General features: G+C 40.2%; 1 protein-coding gene across 1 annotated transcript; it reads left to right on the top strand.

Annotated features, from left to right (window-relative positions):
* The first annotated feature begins 407 nt into the window (after positions 1–407).
* Positions 408–24,111, top strand: LOC139739900 (mitotic apparatus protein p62-like). Its single transcript, XM_071650501.1, has 5 exons — positions 408–473; positions 4,478–4,587; positions 10,680–10,802; positions 22,883–22,973; positions 23,855–24,111. Exons 1-5 carry the CDS (start codon positions 452–454, stop codon positions 24,109–24,111), a joined length of 603 nt encoding a protein of 200 aa, XP_071506602.1. The 5' UTR covers positions 408–451.
* The last annotated feature ends 95 nt before the right edge of the window (positions 24,112–24,206 follow it).

Raw genomic sequence — 24,206 nt, 5'->3', positions numbered from 1 at the left:
TTATGTAACTTATGTTGGCTTCACGGTGCTTCCCCGTTCATCATGTTGCAGAATCCTTCGCCAATGGAGGAACGGTCAGACCGCATCCGTGCAGCTCCCGATAATTCACACGAGCAGTAGTGGTTTAGAGGAACTCCCGCGTGCCCACTCATACTTTCGGGTGCGAGGTTGCTATACAGAACACCCCGGAAGTGGAAGTGGCGCTCTTGGCATGCTTTTTTAAATGGCCCGTACTGTGCACATGTTGTATGCACTGCGCAATAAGTTGCAACGTGTTGGACACATACCGCGCGAACTAACAGACAGCAGGAACAAACGTTGCACGTGGGTGACCTACAGAACAGAACTTGGGGGAGAACGAACTGCGACCGCTTCTTCTGCTCAGTCTGCTGCATAGTCGCCAATTATTTAATCACCTACTGTTTAACAGCACCAAAAAGATCGAATTAAAATGGCAAAAGAATATTTTTGGGGTGAGTGATCCAGTGATACCTAAGAACTTGACTTGTAAACAATGGTAAACTACGATAATCCTGTACTAGATCTAGTAGTACTGTTCTGATCCCCGTCTACTCTGATGCCCTGATGCCGATGGTGATAAACTGTATCAGTGGAGTGCCAGTTGGTCTGTGTAATGTCATTTGTGTGTGGCTGGGCAGTGTTGTGTGTGTGCTGTTGCAGGCTGAGAACAGTGAATCCAAAAGGGCAATTTAGGGCCCCTATATTAACGATGCGAGATTTTACGCTAGCATTGTAGCAGTGCATGCAAATTCAAGTACGGAAGTAGATTCTAAGTTTAACATGTAACTTATCACTCAGCCAGGCACCGGGGATTCGACAGCATGTGTTCCAGTACTGTGAGCACTGTGTGTATGTGTGTGTGAGATTTCACGGTCGTTGGTAAGTTAGGCTCATTCAATAGAAATCAAAAAATGTTCTACGTTCTTCAAAAGAACTCTCATTGCAAAGTAAAAAACCACAAAATCATACCTTGTGCTTTGGAACTTCAAAAATATGATTTTAATCAGTAAAAACTGACCCCGAAATTTGATTACACTTATGCAAGAAATTACGTGTTGATTTTTTGACCACAAACCACTGCTGATATCGCGCGATAGCTGTGATCGAACCTTCTGCGTTTCCGTATTTTTAAATGTGCGCTCTGAAGTCTACGTCGTCTGCTACGTCACCGCTCAGCGCCTGCTTAGATAGTGACGGGTGCGCGTCCACGGCATCAGGGAGTCCCGTTTCGCACAAGGCATCGCCTGAAGTACCGGCTGGCAGACTATGCTGTACTCGTTTATTTGCAGGGTGGCCTAGCGGCGCGGCGTTCGGCGTCATGCGATGCGTATGTCAAAGTCAAATCGCTCATTACCGATATGCGTGCATGTGCCAACGGCTACCCATGTAGGTGGAAGGAATTTCTGAATAACTAATGTTAGACTAAGTTAGGTTTTTTTTTTTTTGTGGTGGAATTCAACAAATATAAATTAATGACGATGAAAAGGAGGCAAGTTTGTTGCATGGCATTTGTACGTTTGTATGCAAACTTCAACGTATACAACTCCTATAGACGCACGCACGGGTTTATTCCCGCGCGCGCGGAGAAAATGCAACAACATGCAAACTTTGACTCGAGATCGACTGAAAATTGTCTTGCAGTGCCCTACTTCCAGCTGCCACATACCCGTTGCGCTGGCTGGCGCAGCTTAGGTTTTGCATTGAAGAAATTGTTCATCACCTAAGCTTTCCAAAAATGTCAAACGAAATAATGAAGTTTGCATTTAATATAGGTAAATAGACAAACAAAGACAAAACTTAACGAACTTTCGAATCATCGCAATTTGCGCTGAAATTCCGGCTTTCCGAAGGCAACTGTCACCTTCGCTGGTAAGTGAAAATCCTGTATTTTCGATACGTACCGAAAAATGTCTGTTCACACAAAGTGAAAACTAATATCCTTCCACATTTCCATTGACACATGCACTAAAAATTCGCAGTGATAGCACAACGATCATCCCGCATACAACACGTATTCCTATGGGGATACAGTGACGCACAGCGCACATTGAATTTCAGTGCACATATGCGGCAGTGGCAGCTAGGGCCATTGGCAGTGCCTATCGTTGGGATGCACTGTATGTATCATGTGTCAACGTGACTCGTGAGTGTGCGTAATGAAAAAAGGACGGTACGCCACATGACATTTTCTGCTCGGGTGATTGAGAAGAGACAAACAGGGTACTGTGCATTGCCAAGCATTGGCACACAACGGAACGTAACCAGTGGTAAACGTTTGTCCTTCATGATTTTAAATGAATGGATCATGCTGCGTTTATCTCAAGCAAGGGGATCAATAGTTGACCTATAGCAAAGGACATTATGTTCACTGCCTTGGCAAAATCATTCTGTGAAATAATGAAAAAAAGAATCCAAAATCTTATACCGATTCGTCAGTTTGTTGTGTTTATATCGTCTACAAGGTTACCGATTTACTCGCCCGATCGGCCCCAACCAGACGCCGTGCAAAGCACGCACTTGTGTACATTGACAGGGCTGTGTATCACACACGCAAGCCTCGCCCACGTGGGTGGTTTGTGGGATGGATGACAAAGGCATGAAAATACGTAACTGTTGTGGGTAGACAGGATATTCGCAAATGGAAGCTGTTGTATCACAGACTTACTGCCAACTTTCTCACATTTTGCGCCTGATCATGGCAATTTTCTGTGATGTAGCATTACAAATGTAAAGCTCGATAATCGTGCAGCGGAGAGCAAAGGCACGGGATATTGCAATCGCACAGTGTTCGATGTGTCAGCTAGCTCCGCGGAAGTGCAGTAAGTGAGGCGGGCTTTTAGTGACTGTATCACTTGTCAAACGGCGTTTCATACAGCAAGAGAAGATCGCCAACTGCTCAGTGCGCTGTGGTTCATGGGATATCACCTTGGTGTACGGGGAATGAGGTACCAATAATTTAGGGCTGGAGAGTGCACAATTGCCGTGAAAAGACTATAATTTTTTAATTCACACCTTTATATTTCTTTACTCACTGTATTGCTGAGATTCCAAGTTATGTAATACTCGGCAATCCAGGGTCACGGGGGGGGGGGGGGGGGGGGGGGGGGGTCTCAAATTAAATCCAGGAAACCCGCTCATGACGGGGGCTCCTGCTCTTAAGTCATTAAGGATCCCTCCTCATGGGCACCTCGGCCATGCTCAAGAGGCCTATATGAGCATGGCCAGGCGCTCATGAGGAAGGATCCTTATGGGCAGGCATTCAGGGGGAGATGCTCGCGAGGCCCCCTTCCTGTTCACATATCATCCATCTCACGTCTGACATATAAATTGTCGCAAGTTCACACAGTGATTTTTTGTTCCACAATCATGTCCACTCTCCATGATGAAAAGGAGAAAAATTCTGTCAGCGCTTTTGGACAAAAATCGAGTTTTAATCAACCGATTTGCAGCGACCCACCAAAACAGGGTTGTCGGCAGGTTTGCTCAATGCACGGCTGCCGCACCTATCGGCCAGCTGATCCGACTTGAAATTTTTGGTGCTTTTTGCTGCGGCTCTCACCTCTCCACGCACAAACAGCCCCGTGAAACTGAAGTCTGACATCATTTTACAAATAATCGTGAAGTGTATTTGGGCTGTGGATATAAGGAATTGGTGTCTCATATGTAGTCGCTTTGCCCATAAAATTCAACATCAGAATTTGATTTATTTTGAATTTGAATACGTACAGATGTAGTTCAATTGTTGACAACTCGTGCTGCCCAAAATTTTGTTCCTCTAACAGTCCCTTCCTTTTCAAATTGATGATTTTTCTTTAATTCGGTCAAGCGTGAAACCATCTGTAGTTTGACAACTGATCCACTTCAACCTGTTGGCAAATACCCGTGCACAGGTTCCAAATCCTTCAAGTGTACTAGAAGGATTTGATTTTTAGAAAAATGTCTGGATTTTTGTTGTTTGGTGACAACTCACTCATGCCATGTAATAGTGCTGTAAATTTTCCTGTGTGTGGGCAGGGTCATGATCAGGTACTTGTGACAGGGGCTTAGGACTCATTGAATGTCTTCCGTGGCCATAGCAGATGGGTATTGGAGCCATGTGCCTCCAGTTCCCCTTGTCAAAAATCATTACTGTTGTGCAAGTGCCACCAAGTAGAGTCTAAGATTCCTACTGGTATACTGAATACGCCATATATATATCTAAATTTTCATGAATTGGGAATTCCCGATGATCTCGCGAGTGGTTAAATTCACGATTGTGGAGTCCTGTACTGAACAGAGAAATGTACACGCGTACGTCACATACACATCAGGATCAGAGTCAATATTTTCGCGTGTCTTTAACATCGCGAATAGCACCTGACTCGCGAAATTCGCGTAAATAAAAACCTCGCGAAATATTTGGCGTATACAGTATACTCAAAAACATTCGTTTCTCCTCTTTCTCTCTTTGTGGCAGGTGCCAAGCTGTCTAAGGACAAGAGAATCTTCAAATGGGACCCGGAAGCTGAGTATGCCGATGATGAAGATGATGATGATTCCATTGTGCATTTCCTCTTCTTGAAGCAGGTAGGGGACATTAACCCTTTGTGAAATTTGAGTGACAATGGGCACACTCAGAAAACCCCACATCATTCTACCAACTGTCCAAAGTCCTTTGTACTAAAAAAGGGTTAGGCCAAGTAAAAAAAGAAACCAGTTTCTCGTCCTCGCGCGCATCGATTTTGGCCGCCGCATCGATTTTTTTACTATTTACTATTTTCAAAATGGCGCTGAAAATACCAAAAAATTCATAATTCTCGTCCCAGCCCGCTCCCCGCCCGCATCGATTTTCAGTTGCCGCATCGACTTTTTTGATATTTACTATTTTTTCGGCCGCCGAAAAAAAAAATCAACAATTCACTAACCAATCGTGATGTCTTATTTCTAATTACGCTAGTGCGTCCTCTACTTAGCTGTAGTACAGCTGTAGCTTCTGTAGTGCGTATGTAATAACGCATGCATTTCACACTGCGAGCTCGGCAAGAAGGAATGACAAAGCAGTTGAACTGTAGTTTAATGGGCGGGCCTGGGCTGTGATGTACAGCGCACTCGGTACGTCGTGATGTAGACAGGACGTTGAGCACCTTTTGTACATTTCTCTCGTGCTGTTGCCTGTTGCCCGCTTCATGTGCTGCTAGATTGATTGCGCAATGTAACCACAAACCCCGTTATAACGAGATCCGTGGGACCGGCGATATTACCTCGTTATAACCGGTACCTCGTTATAACCATACTCATTAAAAACAAAGATAAACATAAGCATGACGTCATATACCCATCAATGAAACTTAAACATATCCTTTGCATTGTTATTACACAATTATTGAGCGTTATTATTGAGAGAATAAAGGGAGATTATTTGTGAATTAGACGAAGAAATAGAGGCTGAAATGATAAGTTAATTCTTTATTGTAATTCTTGTTTGTTAAGCTTTTTCTAAACACCAGCGCAAATATGGGGGGCAAATATATAGTGTAGAGTAACATACAGGCCTTGTTTACCGTAACTTGCTAGGTATTTTTACGCTGTTGGTGCCCACCGGGAATGCGATGATTTCATGAATCATTTAGGCTGTAGTCTTGTACACATGTACAATGTATGATCGTTGCGCCCGAATGGATTAAAAATTCTTTATTTTCTTCCGAAAATCTCTTAGCGTTTTGTACGACCGTTCTTGAAAATATGTGACAGGATTGAATGTGGGAGGTTGTTATCCTGTTTACGCAAATCTGTACCAGATCTATTCAAACTAATAAATGCGTTTGTTTCTTTTTCTGATTTAGGTTAACATGCGTCATTCAACTTTTTTTACGCTACTGTCACCTGGCGAGATCGCGATGATTTCAGAGTAACATACGTGCGTTGTTTACCGCTAACTTGCGAGGTATTTTACGCTGTTGGTGCCCAGCGGGAATTCGATAATTTCATGAATCATTTGGCTGTAATTTTATACAATGTATGATCGTTGCGCTCGAAGGGATTAAAAATGCGTTCTTTATTTTCTTCCGAAAATCTCTTCGCGTTTTGTACATCCGTTCTTGAACTGTTGAATGCGTTTGTTTCTATTTCCGAGCACCGATTAAGTAGGTTAACATGCGTCATTCAACAATTTTTACGCTACTGTCACCCGGCGAGATCGCGATGATTTCATTCATTATTTCGGCTTTAATCATACACACTCATATTTAAATTATCATTCGTTAAATGATAATGAACACATCCAGATCTATTCAAACTAATACATGCGTTTGTTTCTTTTTCCGAGCACCGATTAAGTAGGTTAACATGCGTTGTTCAACTATTTTTACTCTACTGTCACCTGGCAGGATCGCGATGATTTCACTAACTATTATATTTCTGCTTTGATCATACACACTCATATTTAAATTATCATTTGTTAAATGATAATGAACAAATCCAGATCTGTTCAAACTAATAAATGCGTTTGCTTCTTTTTCTGAGCACCGATTAAGTATAGGTTAACATGCGTTACTCAACTATTTTAACGCTACTGTCACTCGGCGGGATCGGGGCGATGATTTTATTATTTCGGCTTTAATCATCCAAAGTCATATTTGCTTAAAACCAGCAAAAGAACTGGAAGTCGGAACTAAAATTGGAAAGGACATAATGATGAGTTGCACACGCATTCCAATTGTCCATTTTTGGTCAAATTTTATTGTCGCTATATGAAAAGTTTTTGAATGCGTTATCTATTTTTTTTCTCGTTGCGCTGTGGTCTGACCTCATAAAAAATCACGCACGCGTTTCTCGCGAAAAAGAAAACCGAATGATTATGTTTAATAATTAGTAGGAACATCGGAAGGTGTTCCTGTGTCTTATCGCGTGATTAAGAAGAAAACATGGAGGGAACGGTTCTCTGCAAAACGGGAAAAGACGTGGATAGCGAGATTTCGGTTTCCAATGTTTCATTTGTCGCGTGTTTGAAAGCGGCAATTTGGTATAGAAATGGAACCTCGTTATATCCGATCAAATTGCTTATGTTTTTCTTTATCAAGATTTACCGAAATTGTCCTCGTTATAACCGGAATCTCGTTATAATCGAACACGTTATAACCGATTCGTTCTGTCATTACACGCAAAGGAAAACGGGACCGACGCGATCACCTCGTTATAAGCGGTTCCTCGTTATAACCGAACTCGTTATAACGGGGTTTCCCTGTAGTAGAGGAGACCAGCCAGCCAGCATAGCATGCGTTCTGGAGCTGGAAAAAAAATCGTGGAGTGATGGAGAGAACCGATCTCAAGCGCACGTGTGCACAGCGAACGGCTTTAAATAGTGAATATATAGTATTCAACTGGTTCGTATTCTGTCTTTCAGTAAAAAGGAAATCAGGTGGTTGTTTCACAGGGTTGACAATTGGCAGTACTGTCTGCGGCATTTTAAATTCTTGAGCGAATACAGCTGTAAGTTTTCATATGAGAAAAGATTTAACTCAGTAAGTTTGTGTTGTGTTGAAAGGCAAAAATAATGCTATGCATTTTCAGAGGAATGGTTGGATTCATAGGTTCAACAAGTGATGCATAAATGTGTATACAACTGTATTTTATGTTAAAAAAACGTGTTTTTTTCCATACCCTTGATATGACTGAATGAATACAGTCAAAGTGTAGTTAAATTGGTATACTTGTCATGCATAAACAGCAATATACGCAGATTTGGTATTAACTTGTGCATCACTCAAATGATAAGTTGTTTATATCACACATATAAACACATATTACTTTCATTTTGACAATCCCCGAAAAAATAGTAAGATATCAAATAGTAAGGACCTCCCTCATCGCCTTGCTCAAAAAACCCGGACGAGAAACTACTTTCTTTTTTTACTTGGCCTTAAATCTGTTGAATTTATGTCAGTGAGTGGTTGTATTCCATGCCTAGGTCGCACTGTGAAGAGGTGCTACATTGTATATCATTTGTGATCATGCATCTCAAAACTAACAATAAGTCACACCCTTTGATCTTGTGTGAGGACTCAAAATATGTGAGATGGGTCAACCAAGTCAATCTTGAGCTTTTCATGTCTTGAGAGAGGTATTCTTGTACAACTGTACATTATTCTTAACCCATTGAAGACTAGTCCTGAGTATACTCGGGCAGGTGTGTATGGGAAATGCGTGTTGTAGCAAAATCAGCCAGTCCTCAACGGGTTAAGTTTGGGATCATAGAATGAACAGAAAGTGTGTTTTCAGCAGGGGACTCATCATGGCTTTAATGTGGGATCAGATGCTATGAATGTCATATCATCAGGTGAAGGTGGAGATCTTGTATAACCAGTCACTTCTTATGTGAATGGACACTTTGTCAAATGCCCATTTGTTGATGATTTAATGGTGGGATATTTGTTGTATCAAAAAGATTTGGTATTCCTCGTTCAAAAGCCAAGGATGAAAGGTAAAGCTTCAGGGACATAATTTGATTTGGTGATGATCAAAAAAAAAAAAAAAAAAAAATGTAAAATGGAATGAGTCTCAGATGAACAGGCAATCAAAGAATGAACTATGAGTGTGATTAACCCATACTGTGCTTTGTTTCCTTAACTGGCATTAATGTCTAGAAAATACTAGTCAATGTGTAGAGTTAACCTATAATCCCTCTGATCCCAATTGTGTCACAATGGCCTTCCTGTTCGACTTTAAAGGGATAGTACAGTATTGGTGGAGATGAGAATTGGGCTTTTAACTTTTGCGAGATACCTAGAAAACACTTGTGAAATAGTACAGAGCATACCATTTTAAGAGGAATTTAAAGTTTATTTGATGAAAATCGGGTTTGGAATGACTGAAACATCCAAAATCAAATTAAAACAAAGCGATCGTAATAAAGTGTGGGTCCCACACTTTATTAGAATCGCTCTTTTTTGGATATCTCAGCCATTTCAAAACCAATTTTCATCAACTAAATGTTGAATTCCTCATAGAATTACATGCTCTTTCATATTTCATAAGAGGTTTCTCATTATCTCACCCAAAAATGTTAGAAACTTAAAATTAAGTCTCAACCAAAACTATACGATCCCTTTAATGATAGGTGTCGTAGCTATGCCAGAGAGGGGTTGCTTTCTTGGATTTCTTGGATAAGTAGACCTCCTAAACATCTCCTGTGGAGTTTTAGCTGGAGGTTGCATAGAGGATGGACTTTCAGAGAAAGAATGAGAGGGAAGGGTCCTCAGACAGGGCATGTTTGAACTTAGGATGGTCCTTTTGGGACATAGTAAATGGAGCCAAATTGTTCCATGCTTTTACAGTGCGTGGAAAAAAAAGAAAACTTGTAGACATCAGATGAAGTTTGATCTAAAAGGAGCTTTAAACTTAATATAACAAGTCAAGTTTGGAGGGACGACAGGGTACTGATGAAAAAGCTGCCAGGGAACATAAAAATGAATAATGAAGAGCCAACTTCTCTTGAAAGTGGTCTAGCGCCATCTCTTGGTGCTTGAATTGTATTCAGCATCTAGTGGCTCACCTCAGATACTTGCAAGGATAGCTTGTAGTTGACATGATTGTGGAATGCAGTGTGTGAGTATACAGAGTATCTCTTTTTAAGTCCTATAATAAAGTATTCATGGAATATGATAAATCAATGCTTATTGTTGATTCAGATTCTTTTGTGCGTTTCAGCAAAGAAAGATTAAAAAATATATTTAGGTTTAAACTTATGCTCAAACAGTTTTATTTCCCATTTGTATCATGCAAAGAATACATGATATAGTTGACAAATTTTGTGTTTGATTTCTTCACTTGTCTTTTTTTTTTCTTTTTTTTTGTGTGTAATGCGTGATTATGTTCTGTGCTATAATCAAAGCAACAAAGAATTAATTGGAGGAGCAGTAACTTGTGTGCAGATACCAGTTGCATGTCTTTTGATTATCTTCATTATTTGAAGGGAAAATGTAATTTCCTGGACACAGAACTGTTTATCATACTGTATGACAGCCCAGTTGTTATGTTGATTGAACAATTCTGTACTTGGAAGAAGAAGTGAAGAGAGGAAAGAGCTACTGTAAATCATGCAACAAAAAGAAAAAAAAAAGCCCCCCATTATTATCTGTACACTATTGTTCACTTCCAAGGTATGTAAATGCCAAAATTTAAAGTATTCAGATAGATAATTTGCCTATGCCTATGACTAAAGGAAGGTACCGGTAATCAATTTGAATGTTTGGAGATAATGTATGATACAATGTAGATTGATTGGCAACTAAAGCCCTCTGCCCCTAGGGGTGCCGAAAGAGTTGTTTGTTTGTTTTGTTTGTGTGTTTGTTTTTATTTGCACATGCTTGATCCTAAAGTTGAAGGCTGTCGTTCGCAGTTCTTCTGTCCCTTTGTAGGAAAGTCTTGCACCTGCCACAAAAATGTATCTCTCTCCCCTACAACCAGACCCGAGAGATTGATGTAAAAAGCTTACTTGGAAGGAGCCGAACTGCTGCTGGAATGGCATGATAATATCATAAATTGAAATTATCCAGAGGGATGTCCAGCAGCTCTCATCGAAATCACAGATTTGATTAAATTCCTCCGTTTTGTTGCTGTTGAATGAAGGTATTCATTCACACTGTGATTTGTCTTCATCATCTTTTTGTTCTTTTTAACAGGCTGTTCTTGGCAGTGGAGCCAAGGAAGGGGAAAGGAATATCATCGAGGTAGAGACGGTAAACTTTGACGGAGAGCCGATAAAACAACCGCTCCTGTCCCTGAAAGCCGGTCTGAATGAAAGCGTAAGTCGTCAGGTGGGGGGACTCCAAAGCTAGAAAGCAAGTTTCATCCAGTTGCAGATTTGCAAGTGATTCGGGGCTGAAACAAGAGGAGAATAGGACTCTAGCATATTGAACAAAGTTTGTCAAAAACACAGCTGAAAATTGCTTACTGTAAAGCGAGATATTTTCACGGTATGAATTTTCACGAATTGCAGCTGACAGTCTTTTTGGCAGCATGAAATTTTTGGCAGCTGAATGTACTAAACATTGAGTTTCCATATCCGACCAAATCCCTTATCCAGATGAGCATCAGTCCCAGCATGTCTGGATAGGAGAGGTCGGACTGTTTTCAAAATTTGTTCACCACTATTACATTGTAACTCTAAAAAGCCAGGGGGACATCATGGCCCCCCTCTGAAAATTTGGTGATAACTTCCAGAATTAATAAGATCTCACTGCGAAACCTCTTGACTTTTTTCTTAAGAGTCTTACGCATCTTTTGATACCTAATTTGCATATATACCTGCAGCGGTTATGGTATTACGTAACATTTTATGGTCACATGTCAGTCAGAAATGGCATATTTGTATGTGTTAATGTGTAAAATGAATGAGGTTTTGCAAGGTTCTAATGTGTTTCTTTTGTTTTTTTTGCACAGTCTGTTTTTCAGCTTATATAATATAATCTGAAGTTGAAATTAATTGGTCTGAATACAAAAAATAAAACAATAGAAAACATAAGAAATATAAACAGTAACTAACATAAATTCTGAGATATGCGAGTTTGGTATGTATAACGAGTATAATTGTTTAATCAATTACTTAGGTTTTAGTCTTAGACAATACGTTTTCTTACAAATACATGTTAAACAACTTCCTTTCACATATTTCACTATTAAGGGATCACTAGACAAACATATCGGCACAAAAAAAAAGAAAGAAAGGTATGAAAATTAGCATATTTGCATAATTAATTAGCCTTAATTAGAAAATTATGATTTTTGTAAAATTAACTACGCATTCTTGTAGAGTACGTCATAAACTAGGTGCGTGCCGAATTTGGCGACAATCGGACATTACATGCCTGAGATCTTGGGGGGGCATGATATCCCCCCCCCCCCCCCAGGTCCTCAAAACCTCTGAAATAGCCCCATCTTTTTAGGGTTAAGGCTGTTTAACAGTCATATCAGGTTCTGGTTTTAGGTTGTTCAGGTGTTTTTGGTTTTTTTTTGATTGTCAATTAGATTAATTTGTGAGTGATGTTCTCATAATGGTACAAATTTTTCAAAAAAAAAAAAATGTGCAGGGAACCATGAAGAAAATATGATCAGTGCAAGAGGGGGGAATTAATGCATTTCTTATTTTCTTTTCTTTTCTTTTCTTTTTTTCTTGTGTTACCTGTTCATTCTTTTTCTAAGTGTGCAAGCTGTGAGTAGTGCATTATCATTGAGTAAAGGAATCCTTAGGTTTTCAAGATGAGAAATTGTTTGTGTGGATTAAAAAACAAAACCAAACAAAACAAAGTTTGCATCCACAATCCCCCAGTGCCCACATTGGACACCAAGAGTGAAGACTATTTGTTATTATTATTATTATTATTATTATTATAATTATTATTATTATTATTGTTATCTCTATCTTCACAAGATATCTCTTGGAGATTAATATCACGTCAAGTTCCATCCTGGAACCTTAGACTTCCAGTACTTTTCTCAGGATTCGTGCCGTCCCCAGCAATGCTGCTTTTTGGAGCGTTTGCACTCGATTTGGCACACCAACATCGTCCAAGTGCCGTCGCAGCTGCTTTGGCGTTGTTCCGAGTGCTCCAACGACAATAGGGATCACCTTCGTTCTCATATTCCACAGGCGGCGAAGCTCTCTGGCAAGGTCTTGGTACTTCTCTATCTTTTCCTTCTCCTTCTCGGCTACTCTGCTGTCTCCCGGTACCGCGACATCGACGATTGTGCACATCTGTCGAGCCCTTTCTACGACGATGATATCCGGACGCCTGTGCTGGATGACATTGTCAGTTTGAACATCGAAATCCCACAGGATTTTAACTTGATCATTTTCAGAAACTTTCTGTGGTTCGTGCATATACCATTTGCTCTCACATGGTATTTCATGTTTTCTGCAAAGCTCCCAGTGAAGGACTTGTGCCAGTTTGTCATGTCGTCTTTTGTACTCCTTTTGCGCCAATTTACTACAGCCACATACGATATGTTGCACTGTCTCGTCTCTTTCTCGGCATATCCTGCATGTGGCATCCACATCTCTCTTCTGTATCTTGGCTTTCAGAGCATTTGTTGACAGTGCTTGCTCTTGGGCAGCGATGATCAGTCCTTCTGTCTCCTTCTTCAGTTCTCCTTTCTTCAGCCATAACCATGTGTCATTACTGCTGATGTTCTCCGTCTCTCTGCAAAACTGCCCGTGCAGCTGCTTTTCTCTCCACTTTGCAGATCTTTCTGTTCGTTTCTGGCTTTTGAAAGTAAGTGGATCAATGGCGTTTACATTATTTCCACTTTCAACCAGAACGGCTCGAAGGAGTTTTTCCTCACTGTTGTTTATGTAATTGTTGAGGCTGATTTGCTCCATTTCAACGCAATCTGACGCACTCACGAGCCCTCGGCCTCCTTCTTTCCTTGGCAGGTACAACCTGTCGACATCAGCACTCATTTGGTGGGTTTTGTAGATCAAGAGCATCTTTCTTGTCTTCCGATCCATACCAGCCAGTTCCGCCTTCGTCCATTCGACCACTCCTCCTGTGTATCTCAAAACTGCTACCGCCCAGGTGTTTAGAGCTGTGATCACGTGTCCGCCATTTAAGTGTGATTTTAGTACACTTTTTACACGTGAGAAGTACTCCTTCGTCACAGACACTTTGATAGCATTGTTCGAGACTTCATCAGATTCCAACACTCCGAGGTATTTGTAATTCTCTCCTTCCTCCAAACTCTGTAGTATTCTTCCATCAGGGAGTGGTATTCCTGCACTCTTCACTCGTCTCCCTCTCTTCATAACCAGGGTAGCGCACTTGTTGATGCCGAAGTCCATGCCGATGTCTTTGCTGACCAGACGAACCGTTTGAACTAGCTTGTCGCACTGCTTCTCGTCTTTACAAAAGAGCTTAAGGTCGTCCATGAACAGCAGATGATTGAGGGAGCCATGATTTCCTCCGAGGTCATAACCGGCCGATACATTTCGCAGAACGCTTGTAAGTGGAATGAGTGATATAACGAAGAGGAGAGGTGACAGTGAGTCCCCTTGGAATATTCCTCGTTGTATTCTCACCTGACCAAGATCTTTGCCATTCGATGTGAGGGTTGTGCACCATGCCTTCATAGAATTTGTCAGTAAAGCTCGGATGTTATCTGCAAGTCCGAACATTTGCAAGCATTCATCGATCCACGAATGAGGCACCATATCATAAGCCTTCTTATAATCGATCCAGGCTACACACAGGTTGGTCCTCCTTCTCTTGGAATTTCTCATCACCATTTTGTCAATTAGTAGTTGGTCTTTAGTTCCTCTGCACCCTCGCCGCCCACCTTTTTGTTCGACAGGGAATAAGTCCTTCCCTTCAATGAAGCAATACATCTCATTCGCTATGATGCCAGTCATTAACTTCCATATCATGTTTAAACAAGTTATGGGTCTGTAATTTGAGGCAACATTACCTTTGGATTTGTCCTTCATGATGAGGACCGTCCTGCCTGTGGTCATCCAGTGGGGAACCTCCCCGCTCTCTAGAGCAAGCTGTAGTTGCTTTGCTATTCTCTCATGGACTGCCGTGAAATGTTTGATCCAAAATCCATGCACTGCGTCTGGTCCTGCTGCTTTCCAGTTCGGCATTTTGCTCAGTTGTCTCTTCACTTTTTGTGTATCAATGAAGATGTTTTCTTGTTTCTCGACATGCTTGAGCTGTCTCTTGACATCTTTTAGCCATTGTGCATCCTTGTTGTGTTCAACTGGAATACCCCAAATCTTACCCCAGAATTGTTGACATTCGACTGGGTCTGGATGTTCCTCCTGGTGATGTCTAGTACCACTCAATTCCTCATATAATCTCTTCTGGTTCGTCTTGAAGAGTTTGTTCTGTCTGAATTGCGTTACACGTTGCTGGTATCGTTTTACCTTGGCAGCCTTCGCCGTCACACGCTGCTTGAGCTCTTCAATGACGACAGTCCTCCCTTTTTCTTTTACGTTGTACCTTTTCTCAATTTGAGATAGTCCTCTGATTTTCTTACAATGCCTCTTTTCGCTCTCAGTCAGTTTACTTATAGCAGCCCTCATCTCCGTTATTTGTCCCTCCAGCCGTCTTTTCCACCATGGTTCAGTTTTATTAACTTTCTGCTTAGAATGAACTTTAAATCCAAGATCTTCAGTTACAACTTTGGCTGCAGCATAAAGTAGAGCGTTTGTGTCTGTTATGCATGTGGTATCGATGGTGTCCAATACTTCGTTAACGTCCCTAACATGTCCCATCAGCTTGCGTTTGTCTACTGAATTGAGAGCTGGTAGCTTTCTTCTTTGAGAATCTGTCATATATTCCAAGATTCTCGACCTTATTGTTGTTTTTTCTTCAGAGAGTTCGAATTCAATTCGTGATGCTTCCGTATCTGCCCCCATCTGTTCATTGTCCTCATCACTAGCGTGGAGCGTGGTATTTGGAGCACAGTTATCATTTATGGGTCTATTATTCTGCAATGTATCGTTATTTGTATCTCTCTGCTCCACCTCTCTCTTTATCTCCTCCAACTCGACTTCAGAGAACCATCGATTTACTCTTATAGCTCTGACTTGATCAGCTAATCTCTGCTCTGATATTGCAAAGAGTTCTTCCTCGTCCCAAAAGCGCTTCATGCGCTGTCGATAACCTCTCTTCCTTGGCTCACTTTTAAAGTAACACTTCATTACAACTTTGTTGGTTGTTCTACTCCACTTTCGTCTCTGCACATTGTCAATCATTTTCTCATGTTGATCATGGTCAGTGTTTTGTTTACGTCCAGGAGACGCCTGACCATCCACGTCTCTCCCATTATAATTATTATTATTATTATTATTATTGTTATTATTATTATTATTATTATTATCATTATTATTATTATTAAAAAGAGAGAAAAAAGAAAAGGGGCTACATTTCAGAATGTTTCTTCTGTATGTCCAGAACTTAGCCTAATTTTCTATTTACTAGTAATAAATTATTGTATGTTAATGCTGAGTAAACATGGTAAGGTGAAGAGAGAAAATACTAGTAATATTTTGTTTTAAAGGTTTTTCTTGATGACCTGAAAATTTGTAGGAGACATAGAGCGTGTTTCTACTGAGAGCACCTCACATCCCTGGTATCGCCACGAATTTTGTCCAACGCAGCACCTCGTATGTTATGACCACTCGAGCTGTTTCTACTGAGCGATAAAATACGAGATGATGCAAAGGTGACGTGCAAATGCGGCGATTCCGGAAGTCAGGTATTTTTAAGTCACAGATTTGGGTCACGCGCGCACTGCCTGTTAATACCATCCGAACTCTGCCTGCTTTGCTACAACTGCGTCGGCTATTTTTTGATTAGCCATTTCTCTTCGTCTTCCCATCCAATATACCCCGAACTAACATACTGGTATCCTGCCACTGACTGATGAGAAATCTTTGGAGATCGAGGGTCCAGTTGAGATTTTCTCAAGGCTGCGACATACTAACGTGGTACTCTCGCGATTCGAGACAATATAAAATGAAATAACGCGGTGTAAAATCAAGTAAGTGATGAGGGCTTAGTAATGCAATAAGTTAGGCTGTTAATCACGCGAACAATAGGCGATGAATGCCACAATTCACATGTAACGTAACGTATAGGGCCTATAACACATACACAAGCGAGTTGGTACCAACAAAGCATGATGCGAACACGGTTGCTGTGTGTACACACGTATTTTGTACACATGTGTGCGATGAACCGATTGAAAAGCGCGGGGAGAAATTCTAGACGTCCGATACACCAAGAATTTCGCTACCCGGTGTGTTTCTACTGAGAATCGTCCTTCGCGTCACCACGCATCGACCACCTCAATAGATGGACGACGGAGCACCTCGCATCAGCCGGCATCGGCCACTACCAGATCTGTTTCTACTGAGGAAAAATTCGAGGTGTCACCACGCATCGGCCGGTATCGGCCAGCATCGGCCGGTATCACCACACATCGGCTGGCATCACCTCGAATTTTCGTCGCTCAGTAGAAACACGCTCATAATCCACCGCAAATTACAGTTTAAAAGTAAATCTCACTCTCACAGATACACAATTGTATATGAAATAGATTTGTGCTTGGGAGAAAACATGCACAAGAAACAAATTTGGCAACATCAATAAATTGGAATCAGTAAATTGGAATTAGTGTCTCAAACTGTCACAATAATTCAATTCAACAAGTTCATGGAACACTTGTGCCCAAACTTTAAATAGCAGCAGGCATGCAGGTAGGACTATTCTGAAAAATAGCTCCCTCTTGTGTTGGATTTTGTGTCTGGTTTTCTCCGTGGTGTGATGAGGCCCGGAGTTGAGCTAATTTAAAGTCTTCTTTAGGACATCAGTTTTATAGCCCCTTACCTAAAGGTGCCAGAGGCATTATTTTGAAAGATTCCCTCACAATAATGCCACTTATCTTGGCAGGAATGTGCCAACAGATCCTCTTCCTAATGGTATTTCCAGAAAAAGAAATGCCTGCTGTTTCTTCTATTTCTTTGTCGGGCTAGTATTGAAAGTGTTATGAATGTTTGTTTGATAAAAGAGACAAGAGACAGTTTAGGAGATTCTGTCAGTCTAACGCTTCAGTGTTGATAGACCAGTTTTTGTCATCGTAGATTATTGGAAAAGGGGATCTTCAGACGGCAGCAGAAGAGACATTTAGTCCAAGTGAGTTTTAGGAGATCTGGCTTTAGAAATTGCTCCGAATGTTTACGGTTAAATAAAGATGCACTGCTGCATTATGACGCCTTTTAAACAACATAAAAGGTATCCCTGCGTGATGTATTACATAGGGACTTGAAAGTGCTAAAGAGATTATCATGCAACAAAGGGTAATTGTGCCCTTCTTTGGATTGGATATAATGCCCCCACAAGCAAGCTAATAAGGTGTGATTAGCTGACACACAAACAATAGCTCCTTGTCCGCTGAAAGAATAAAGAGAGAGGGGCATGAGAGGAGAAATATGCTCCGCGAATTTGAATCCAGATTTAATAGTACCACTCCCTGTTGCGTCGCTGAACCTGTGGCCACAAAATGAAAAGGGGAAGGGGAAAAAGGAGAGGGGAAAAAAAGTGAAAGCTTTATTTGAAATGAGAATGAATATGAGGCAAGATGGAATGTTTTGCGTGTGATTGAGCAGTGGATCACCGCTGGGCCCGCCTAATCAGTTTTTCTGCATGGCCGAGCCCACAAGAGGTGTCAGCTCCGCGCGCTAATCCGCAGACGAAGGGGTGAGACATGCCGCCGCGAGCCGTTCCTCCTTGCAGTGGTCGTCTGAGGACAGCGTATGGAAACGTGGTTTGGAGCCGAGCACAATACCAACCACTGCCCCAACAACAATGAATATAGTTGGTTTTTGTCAATGTTAAAGGGAATAAGGAATTTAGGATTTAAAAATCCAGCTCCTTCCCATGGTCAAGTTAGCTTGAAGAATAAAGAAGTACCTAAGTAAAGATCAGTGATAGTTTACCAGTTGAAATTGCAATAAGAAATAGATAAATACATAAATAAATAGATAAGTAAATAAATTAATAAATAAAAATATGACAAAGCTACTGAATTAAAATGTTTCTTTGTTGTTCTTCGCAGAAATTGTGAAGGTAGTAGTCATAATCTTTGCAAAAGTCAATGAAGTTGTGACATACAATGTAATTTCATGTCTTATTTGGATTGTGCCTGTAATCAATGGTGGTCAGTTCCATTAAGTAGGGAATTTAAAGTAATTATTTTCTTTCTTCCCCTTCATTATACAAATTTTTCTTTAAAGAAAGACAATAACAGTTACAGCTAGAAACTTTACAAATGTTAACTATCACAGTTTCGTTCATACGAACCAAGGAATGTTTTGTCCAGTAATAAAGAAACTTAAACTAAGTTTTGTACAACGTTGAGAATTAGCTACAGGTATGTAAAAGGTCTTTTAACATATTCCAAAATTGGAATATTGTATTTCATTAAGTTGGTGATTCTCACTGAAAGGGACATTTTACAGGAGTACATTATTGATTCTTTCTGTGTTTGCATTATTGCCCTGTTTAATAAGTGTTTTATGAGATAACTTACATTCAAGTAATTTTTGCTTTTTAGCACACAAGAAATTCAGTTCAGTTATTAAAAAAAACCTGCATTTGACTTTCCAAAAGCACACATGTTAAGTTAGAGTCGTGTTATGCCTCTTTCCACATGTTTCTTTTGTGGCTAAACTTTTCTTATTCTGACAGGTCAAAATCACTGTAATTTGTAATTGGTTTGAGCATCAAAATAGTAATTATTATGATGCCAATACTACACTCAACATAAAGGCAATTTTTTTTTTAAATTATATTCTTTCTGGCATTTCATTATGACTATCACATTGATGGAGCTTACCTTCCATGTGAAGTTAATGCATATAGTACTGTAAAAAAAGTTATGAACCCCCAAGAATAAAAATCTATGATTGTACAATGTGTAGAAAGAGAAAGAATGGTTGATTATTCAATTGCAAGCTCCTACTAAGTTTCACTGCAAGTGTCAATGTGTCCAGTGTTTACCTTGGTGAACCTAATACATGTCATTCATGATTATCATACTTGGTTTTCATGATATGTGATAGGCCTATTAGTAGGCTCTCCTTCCCCCTCCCCTCGTACCAACCACATCTTGTGGAATGTCCTCCGGGAGGGGAATTTGAAGATGGAGTATCACCCTCCGATGTTAATCAGATCCCAGCCTAACCACTGGAAGCACTGATCAGGAAACCACAAACACCATTACAGCATCCATTGTGCCCACAGACCGCTGCCTCTCTCTCTCTTTAAAGGACAAGTCCACCTTCATATACATAAGGATTGAGAGAATGCAGCAATATTAGTAGAACACATCAGTGAAAGTTTGAGGAAAATTTGACAATCCGTTCAAAAGTTACGAATATTTTAAGTATCTGTGCAGTCACTGCTGGAAGAGAAGACTACTACAGTGTATGATGTCACATGTGTACAACTATATAAGGAAAATAAAGAGAGAATTTCACAAAACTTTACTTTTTGGATAAAGTGCACATTTCTTCGACTTGCTACTGACGTATGTTAAGGGTAATATTATTCCCCCTGCCTTCTGAAAGAGAGAAGTCCAATGTTCTTTTGTTATGCGAGAAAAATGGAAATATGTTGAATTTTCTTTATTCTTTCTTTATATCGTTGTACTCATGTGACATCACAAGCTATATTAGTCTTTTCATCTGACTGAGTAGAAACTTCAAAAATTCATAACTTTTTAACGGATTGTCCGATTTTGCTCAAACTCTTACTGATGTGTTCTACTAATATTGCTGCATTCACTCAACCCACACATCTATGAAGGTGAACTTGTCCTTTAACGCCCTGCACCCCACCGATCCGGTGGTGTTACCCCTCCTTTACCCTCTGCAATAGTGGAAAACTCTGATTAAGCAAGGTGTCAGCTTTCTCCATAAAGCAGATTTAGTTTCCTTCCTCTTCAAATTTGTCCACAAAACCAGGCCTTAATTAATTTCCCCTTCGACCTCTTGTGACGAGCAGGAAATTATCCTCAGCGCTCATGGTCTCTTCTTTTTTTCTCTTTTTTCTTTTTTATGTAATCTGGATGAAACTGGAGGCCATCATAATAGTAATGGCTGAACAAGATTTGCGTGCAAAACATCATTTTCTGTTCCCTCCTTGTATTCATCCGTTACTTTGACCTTGTTGTATTACAGTTTATTCTCCACTGCTCCATGAATGGTCTTATATCGTCATTGGCAAGGTCAAACATTGCTATATATTTCACTTGTTTCCAGGGAATAATTTTCCTATTATCGCATCACAATTTGCTTTGCATTTTTCCACCACTGCTACACAAACTATCTTTTGTGTAGCAGTTTTTTTTTTCCGTAGAAGTGTACAGGATATCATTTGAAATATTGTTCATCTGTTCAAATTGCTAATCAAATTTGAGTTGGAAAATTATTCCCTGTGTTTCACATGAACTTTACTTGATAATCCTTTCCTTGTTTAATAGCAAGCCATGTTACAGTTGAACATACACACGTAGTGCAATAAATGTGGAACATTTCTTGAAGTCGAAATTTGTGCACTTTTTTTGCTCTTTTCACAAACATGAAACTACAAAATTGGAAAATATTTCTTTACCTTTTTTTTTTTTGGTCGTGAATTGATACCGTCGCTAGTAAGTGCAGCGAGTTGCAAGAAATAAACCATTATATGCAAATTATAGGTTATACAGTGTAAGACTTGCTGGCCTGGAGAAAGCGGCTGCAACATTGGTGACTTTTGCATCTATTTAGTAATAGTTACCACGTAGTGTTACGTCTTAAGAAGCTCACCTTGAGAAAAGAACATTTAATTATCAGAAACTTGCAAGGCCTTTAACACTTTTTTTTTAAAAAAACCACTGCTCTGTGAAAAGTGGCTGGTGCCATGGAGCCCGTAAGCTGTAAATTGAGATTTGCAGTGGAGACCAGAATAGCGTTGCTGTGAAACGGTTTGAAATCTAAGCCTGTAATTGGGCTTCTCAGGTTTAGCTAAGCTGGCACACTTAAACGGAACCTTCAGTCGGGAACCATGTGGACGATGTGAGGTTTCTTTGAGGACCCCAATACAAAAAGCTTTGATGAAAATAAAGGGAAAATGTGCACACACAGTGGGGAAAAAAATTCTATTTACATATAGGTTTAGAGTTTGCATGAAAATCTTAGTGTTTGAAATTGCTGCAGAGTTACAGTTGTAGGATTTTCTTGCCCTTCAATGAAAAGGTACACACAAGTATTTTGATGATTTAGAAGCGCTAATTGCGGAATTGAAATGGTGTCAGTTATTCACGCCACATTTTCCAAGGGGCTGACTGCCTTAAGGATAGAGGGATAGTCATATTGTCAGGTTGTATTCACTTTTATCTTTTTTCCTTTTCATGATAAGTGTGTCTTTTTTCTTCTCCTTGGGCTGTTGATTTATTTAGATAAAGCCCTCAGTTTGCTTGGTTACTCTTTTTTTTCTTTGTACATGTTGGATACGTAGACAGCCTGACTGCGTAATCTGTGTCCAAATTTCAGCAGATTTTAAACATCAGTGTGCATGAGGATGCTATTCATAAATGAGTGATAGTGAAATATTGGCAGCCATTTGTACCATTCATTCTTTTAATATTCTTGGCGAAGATGACTGTAGCATTGATGATGCATTCAGCTTCAGTGGTCCATGTGATAATGTAGATCTGTTACTTTACTGATGTATCAATAAGTTTAGGATTTTTTTTTAATTCTCTCTCTTCTTAACTAGTGTTGAACAGAACATCTTACTTGTTCTTATCTACTTCTCGTGATGTGGAATTTAGTTTGAATATTCTAGTTGCTATGCTGGGAAAGACCTGCTTTCTTTCTTTTTTGTCAACCGCAATCTTATGTTTTAAAGTCTTGACACATTAACATTGTGTATTCTTGACAGCACTGTGTAGGGATAGAGATGCTGCCAAGATTAATGTAAAAATTATTGCGTTAGCTCGATGTTTGTAGTTTGCAGTGCAGCAGCAAAAATGGCATACAGCAACAGTTTGCAAGTGCTGTCCAAATCTTACATAAGATTTATGAATTTAATGGCAGTGTTTCACCTGATTTCACATATTATGGCTCTCGATCTCACCAGATGAACACAAACTTTGATATAGTCAAAAAAAAAAAAAAAAAAAGACTTGCAACACACCTAAGCAAACACGTTGCCCCGATCTGGCAGCTCCTGTCTGTTGTAAACAGCAACTCTTGTGATACTTGTCTACAGTCCCGCTACATACAGATTGTACTTGCGTGTATTCAGATTGTGTACATTATGGACTTGTTCCCTTTTTCCAGGCACCACTGGACATTGGTCTGCAGCCTCCTGTCACATTCAGGCTTTCTGGAGGAAATGGACCAGTCTTCCTCAGTGGACAGCACGCATTAGGTACTCAGTAATGTTAAATGGCACAAACACCTTTATACACTTGTTCCCATGGTTACTGCCTCCATCACGTGTCTGCAGTGTGAGAAACCAATAGCAGTTCTCCTGTTTCAGTAGCTTGTATCAGATGTAAAAGGGTACCACCAGGCAAAAGCTTTGTTCTTACTATATCCTAGGTATACCACTCAAAAACATACATCACAACTATATTTTTATGTTCGTACATCACATACATTTGTGCAGTCTTTTGATCAGTTGACTCTTTGTAATGATACATTGCTTGATGCAATAATGTAACATGCAGTGTAGAGTGATATACAGTGTATGTGTCGCGGGCCCGTATATGCACCCGTTTGCAACTACTGTGCCTCCTGTACATACATGCATGATGATATAGCTACGGGTGCAGTCTATACCTACTGTACATTGAGTGTGTGAAGTAGATGCTTTACTTTTATCAGTACAGTAGACCCAATAACCTTGAAGCAATAGGTGTATTTACAATGTAACTTACATGTATCAATGAAATGCTCAAGTAGACACAAGTTTGGCCCAGAATTTATATACTTGATCAATTCCATTATTGCTGTTTATCATTTTGTGGTTTACTTTTTGCAGAAATCGTAGCCATGCTGTAGATATTTCATCTTATGTGTTTTAAAGCAAAACAGTTCAACCTTCCTAAGCTAGTAATCCTCTTTGACATTACTCTAGAAGTGCACATGTATTTTTCTTGCTTTTCTCTGTCCCTTAGAATGAAATATTCACAAAGATGTTTTAGATGTAAAACTAAAACTTCATGCCATTTTGAAGATGGTTTGCAGGATGGAGCAAGCTCTCTGGCAACATCCCAGTAGTAATCTCTCCATTTTGTTTACGAGCAGATCTCCAAGAAGATGAAGACTTTGGTAAGGACTTCAAGGATGATGAGGACCTGGAATTAGAAGCCTTTGAGGATGAGGAGGAGGAGGATGAGGAGGAGGAGGAGGAGGGAGCTGACATCTCAGCATCACCCAACCTCAAACCAGCTCCAAAGGGCAAGGATAACAAGAAAGCAGCTGCTGCAGCAAAAGCTTCAGCAAAGGTATGTGATCTCCTTCCTTCCTCTCTCTGTCTCTCTCTCTCTCAAGCCCCATTTTAACAGAGCCCTTCGAATCAGGGTTACTGCGACTTTTTCCGGACAATCCATTTTTACCCTGCCTGTTAAGACGCTCTAATGTTGCTCAGATGTTGTTA

This window comes from Diadema antillarum, unplaced genomic scaffold, assembly GCF_040938485.1.
Source record: "Diadema antillarum isolate AM-2024a unplaced genomic scaffold, OU_Dant_1.0 seq00000821_RagTag, whole genome shotgun sequence".
Taxonomy (NCBI): Eukaryota; Metazoa; Echinodermata; class Echinoidea; order Diadematoida; family Diadematidae; genus Diadema; species Diadema antillarum.
This window is presented reverse-complemented; position numbering and strand designations above follow the sequence as displayed.

What these genes read in the sequence shown, in the direction of transcription:
- LOC139739900 (XM_071650501.1), top strand. Translation starts at nt 452, where the DNA reads ATGGCAAAAGAATATTTTTGGG. An exon ending in GGCAAAAGAATATTTTTGGG is followed by an intron (nt 474 to 4,477) that starts GTGAGTGATCCA and finishes TCTTTGTGGCAG; the next exon opens with GTGCCAAGCTGTCTAAGGAC. An exon ending in ATTTCCTCTTCTTGAAGCAG is followed by an intron (nt 4,588 to 10,679) that starts GTAGGGGACATT and finishes TCTTTTTAACAG; the next exon opens with GCTGTTCTTGGCAGTGGAGC.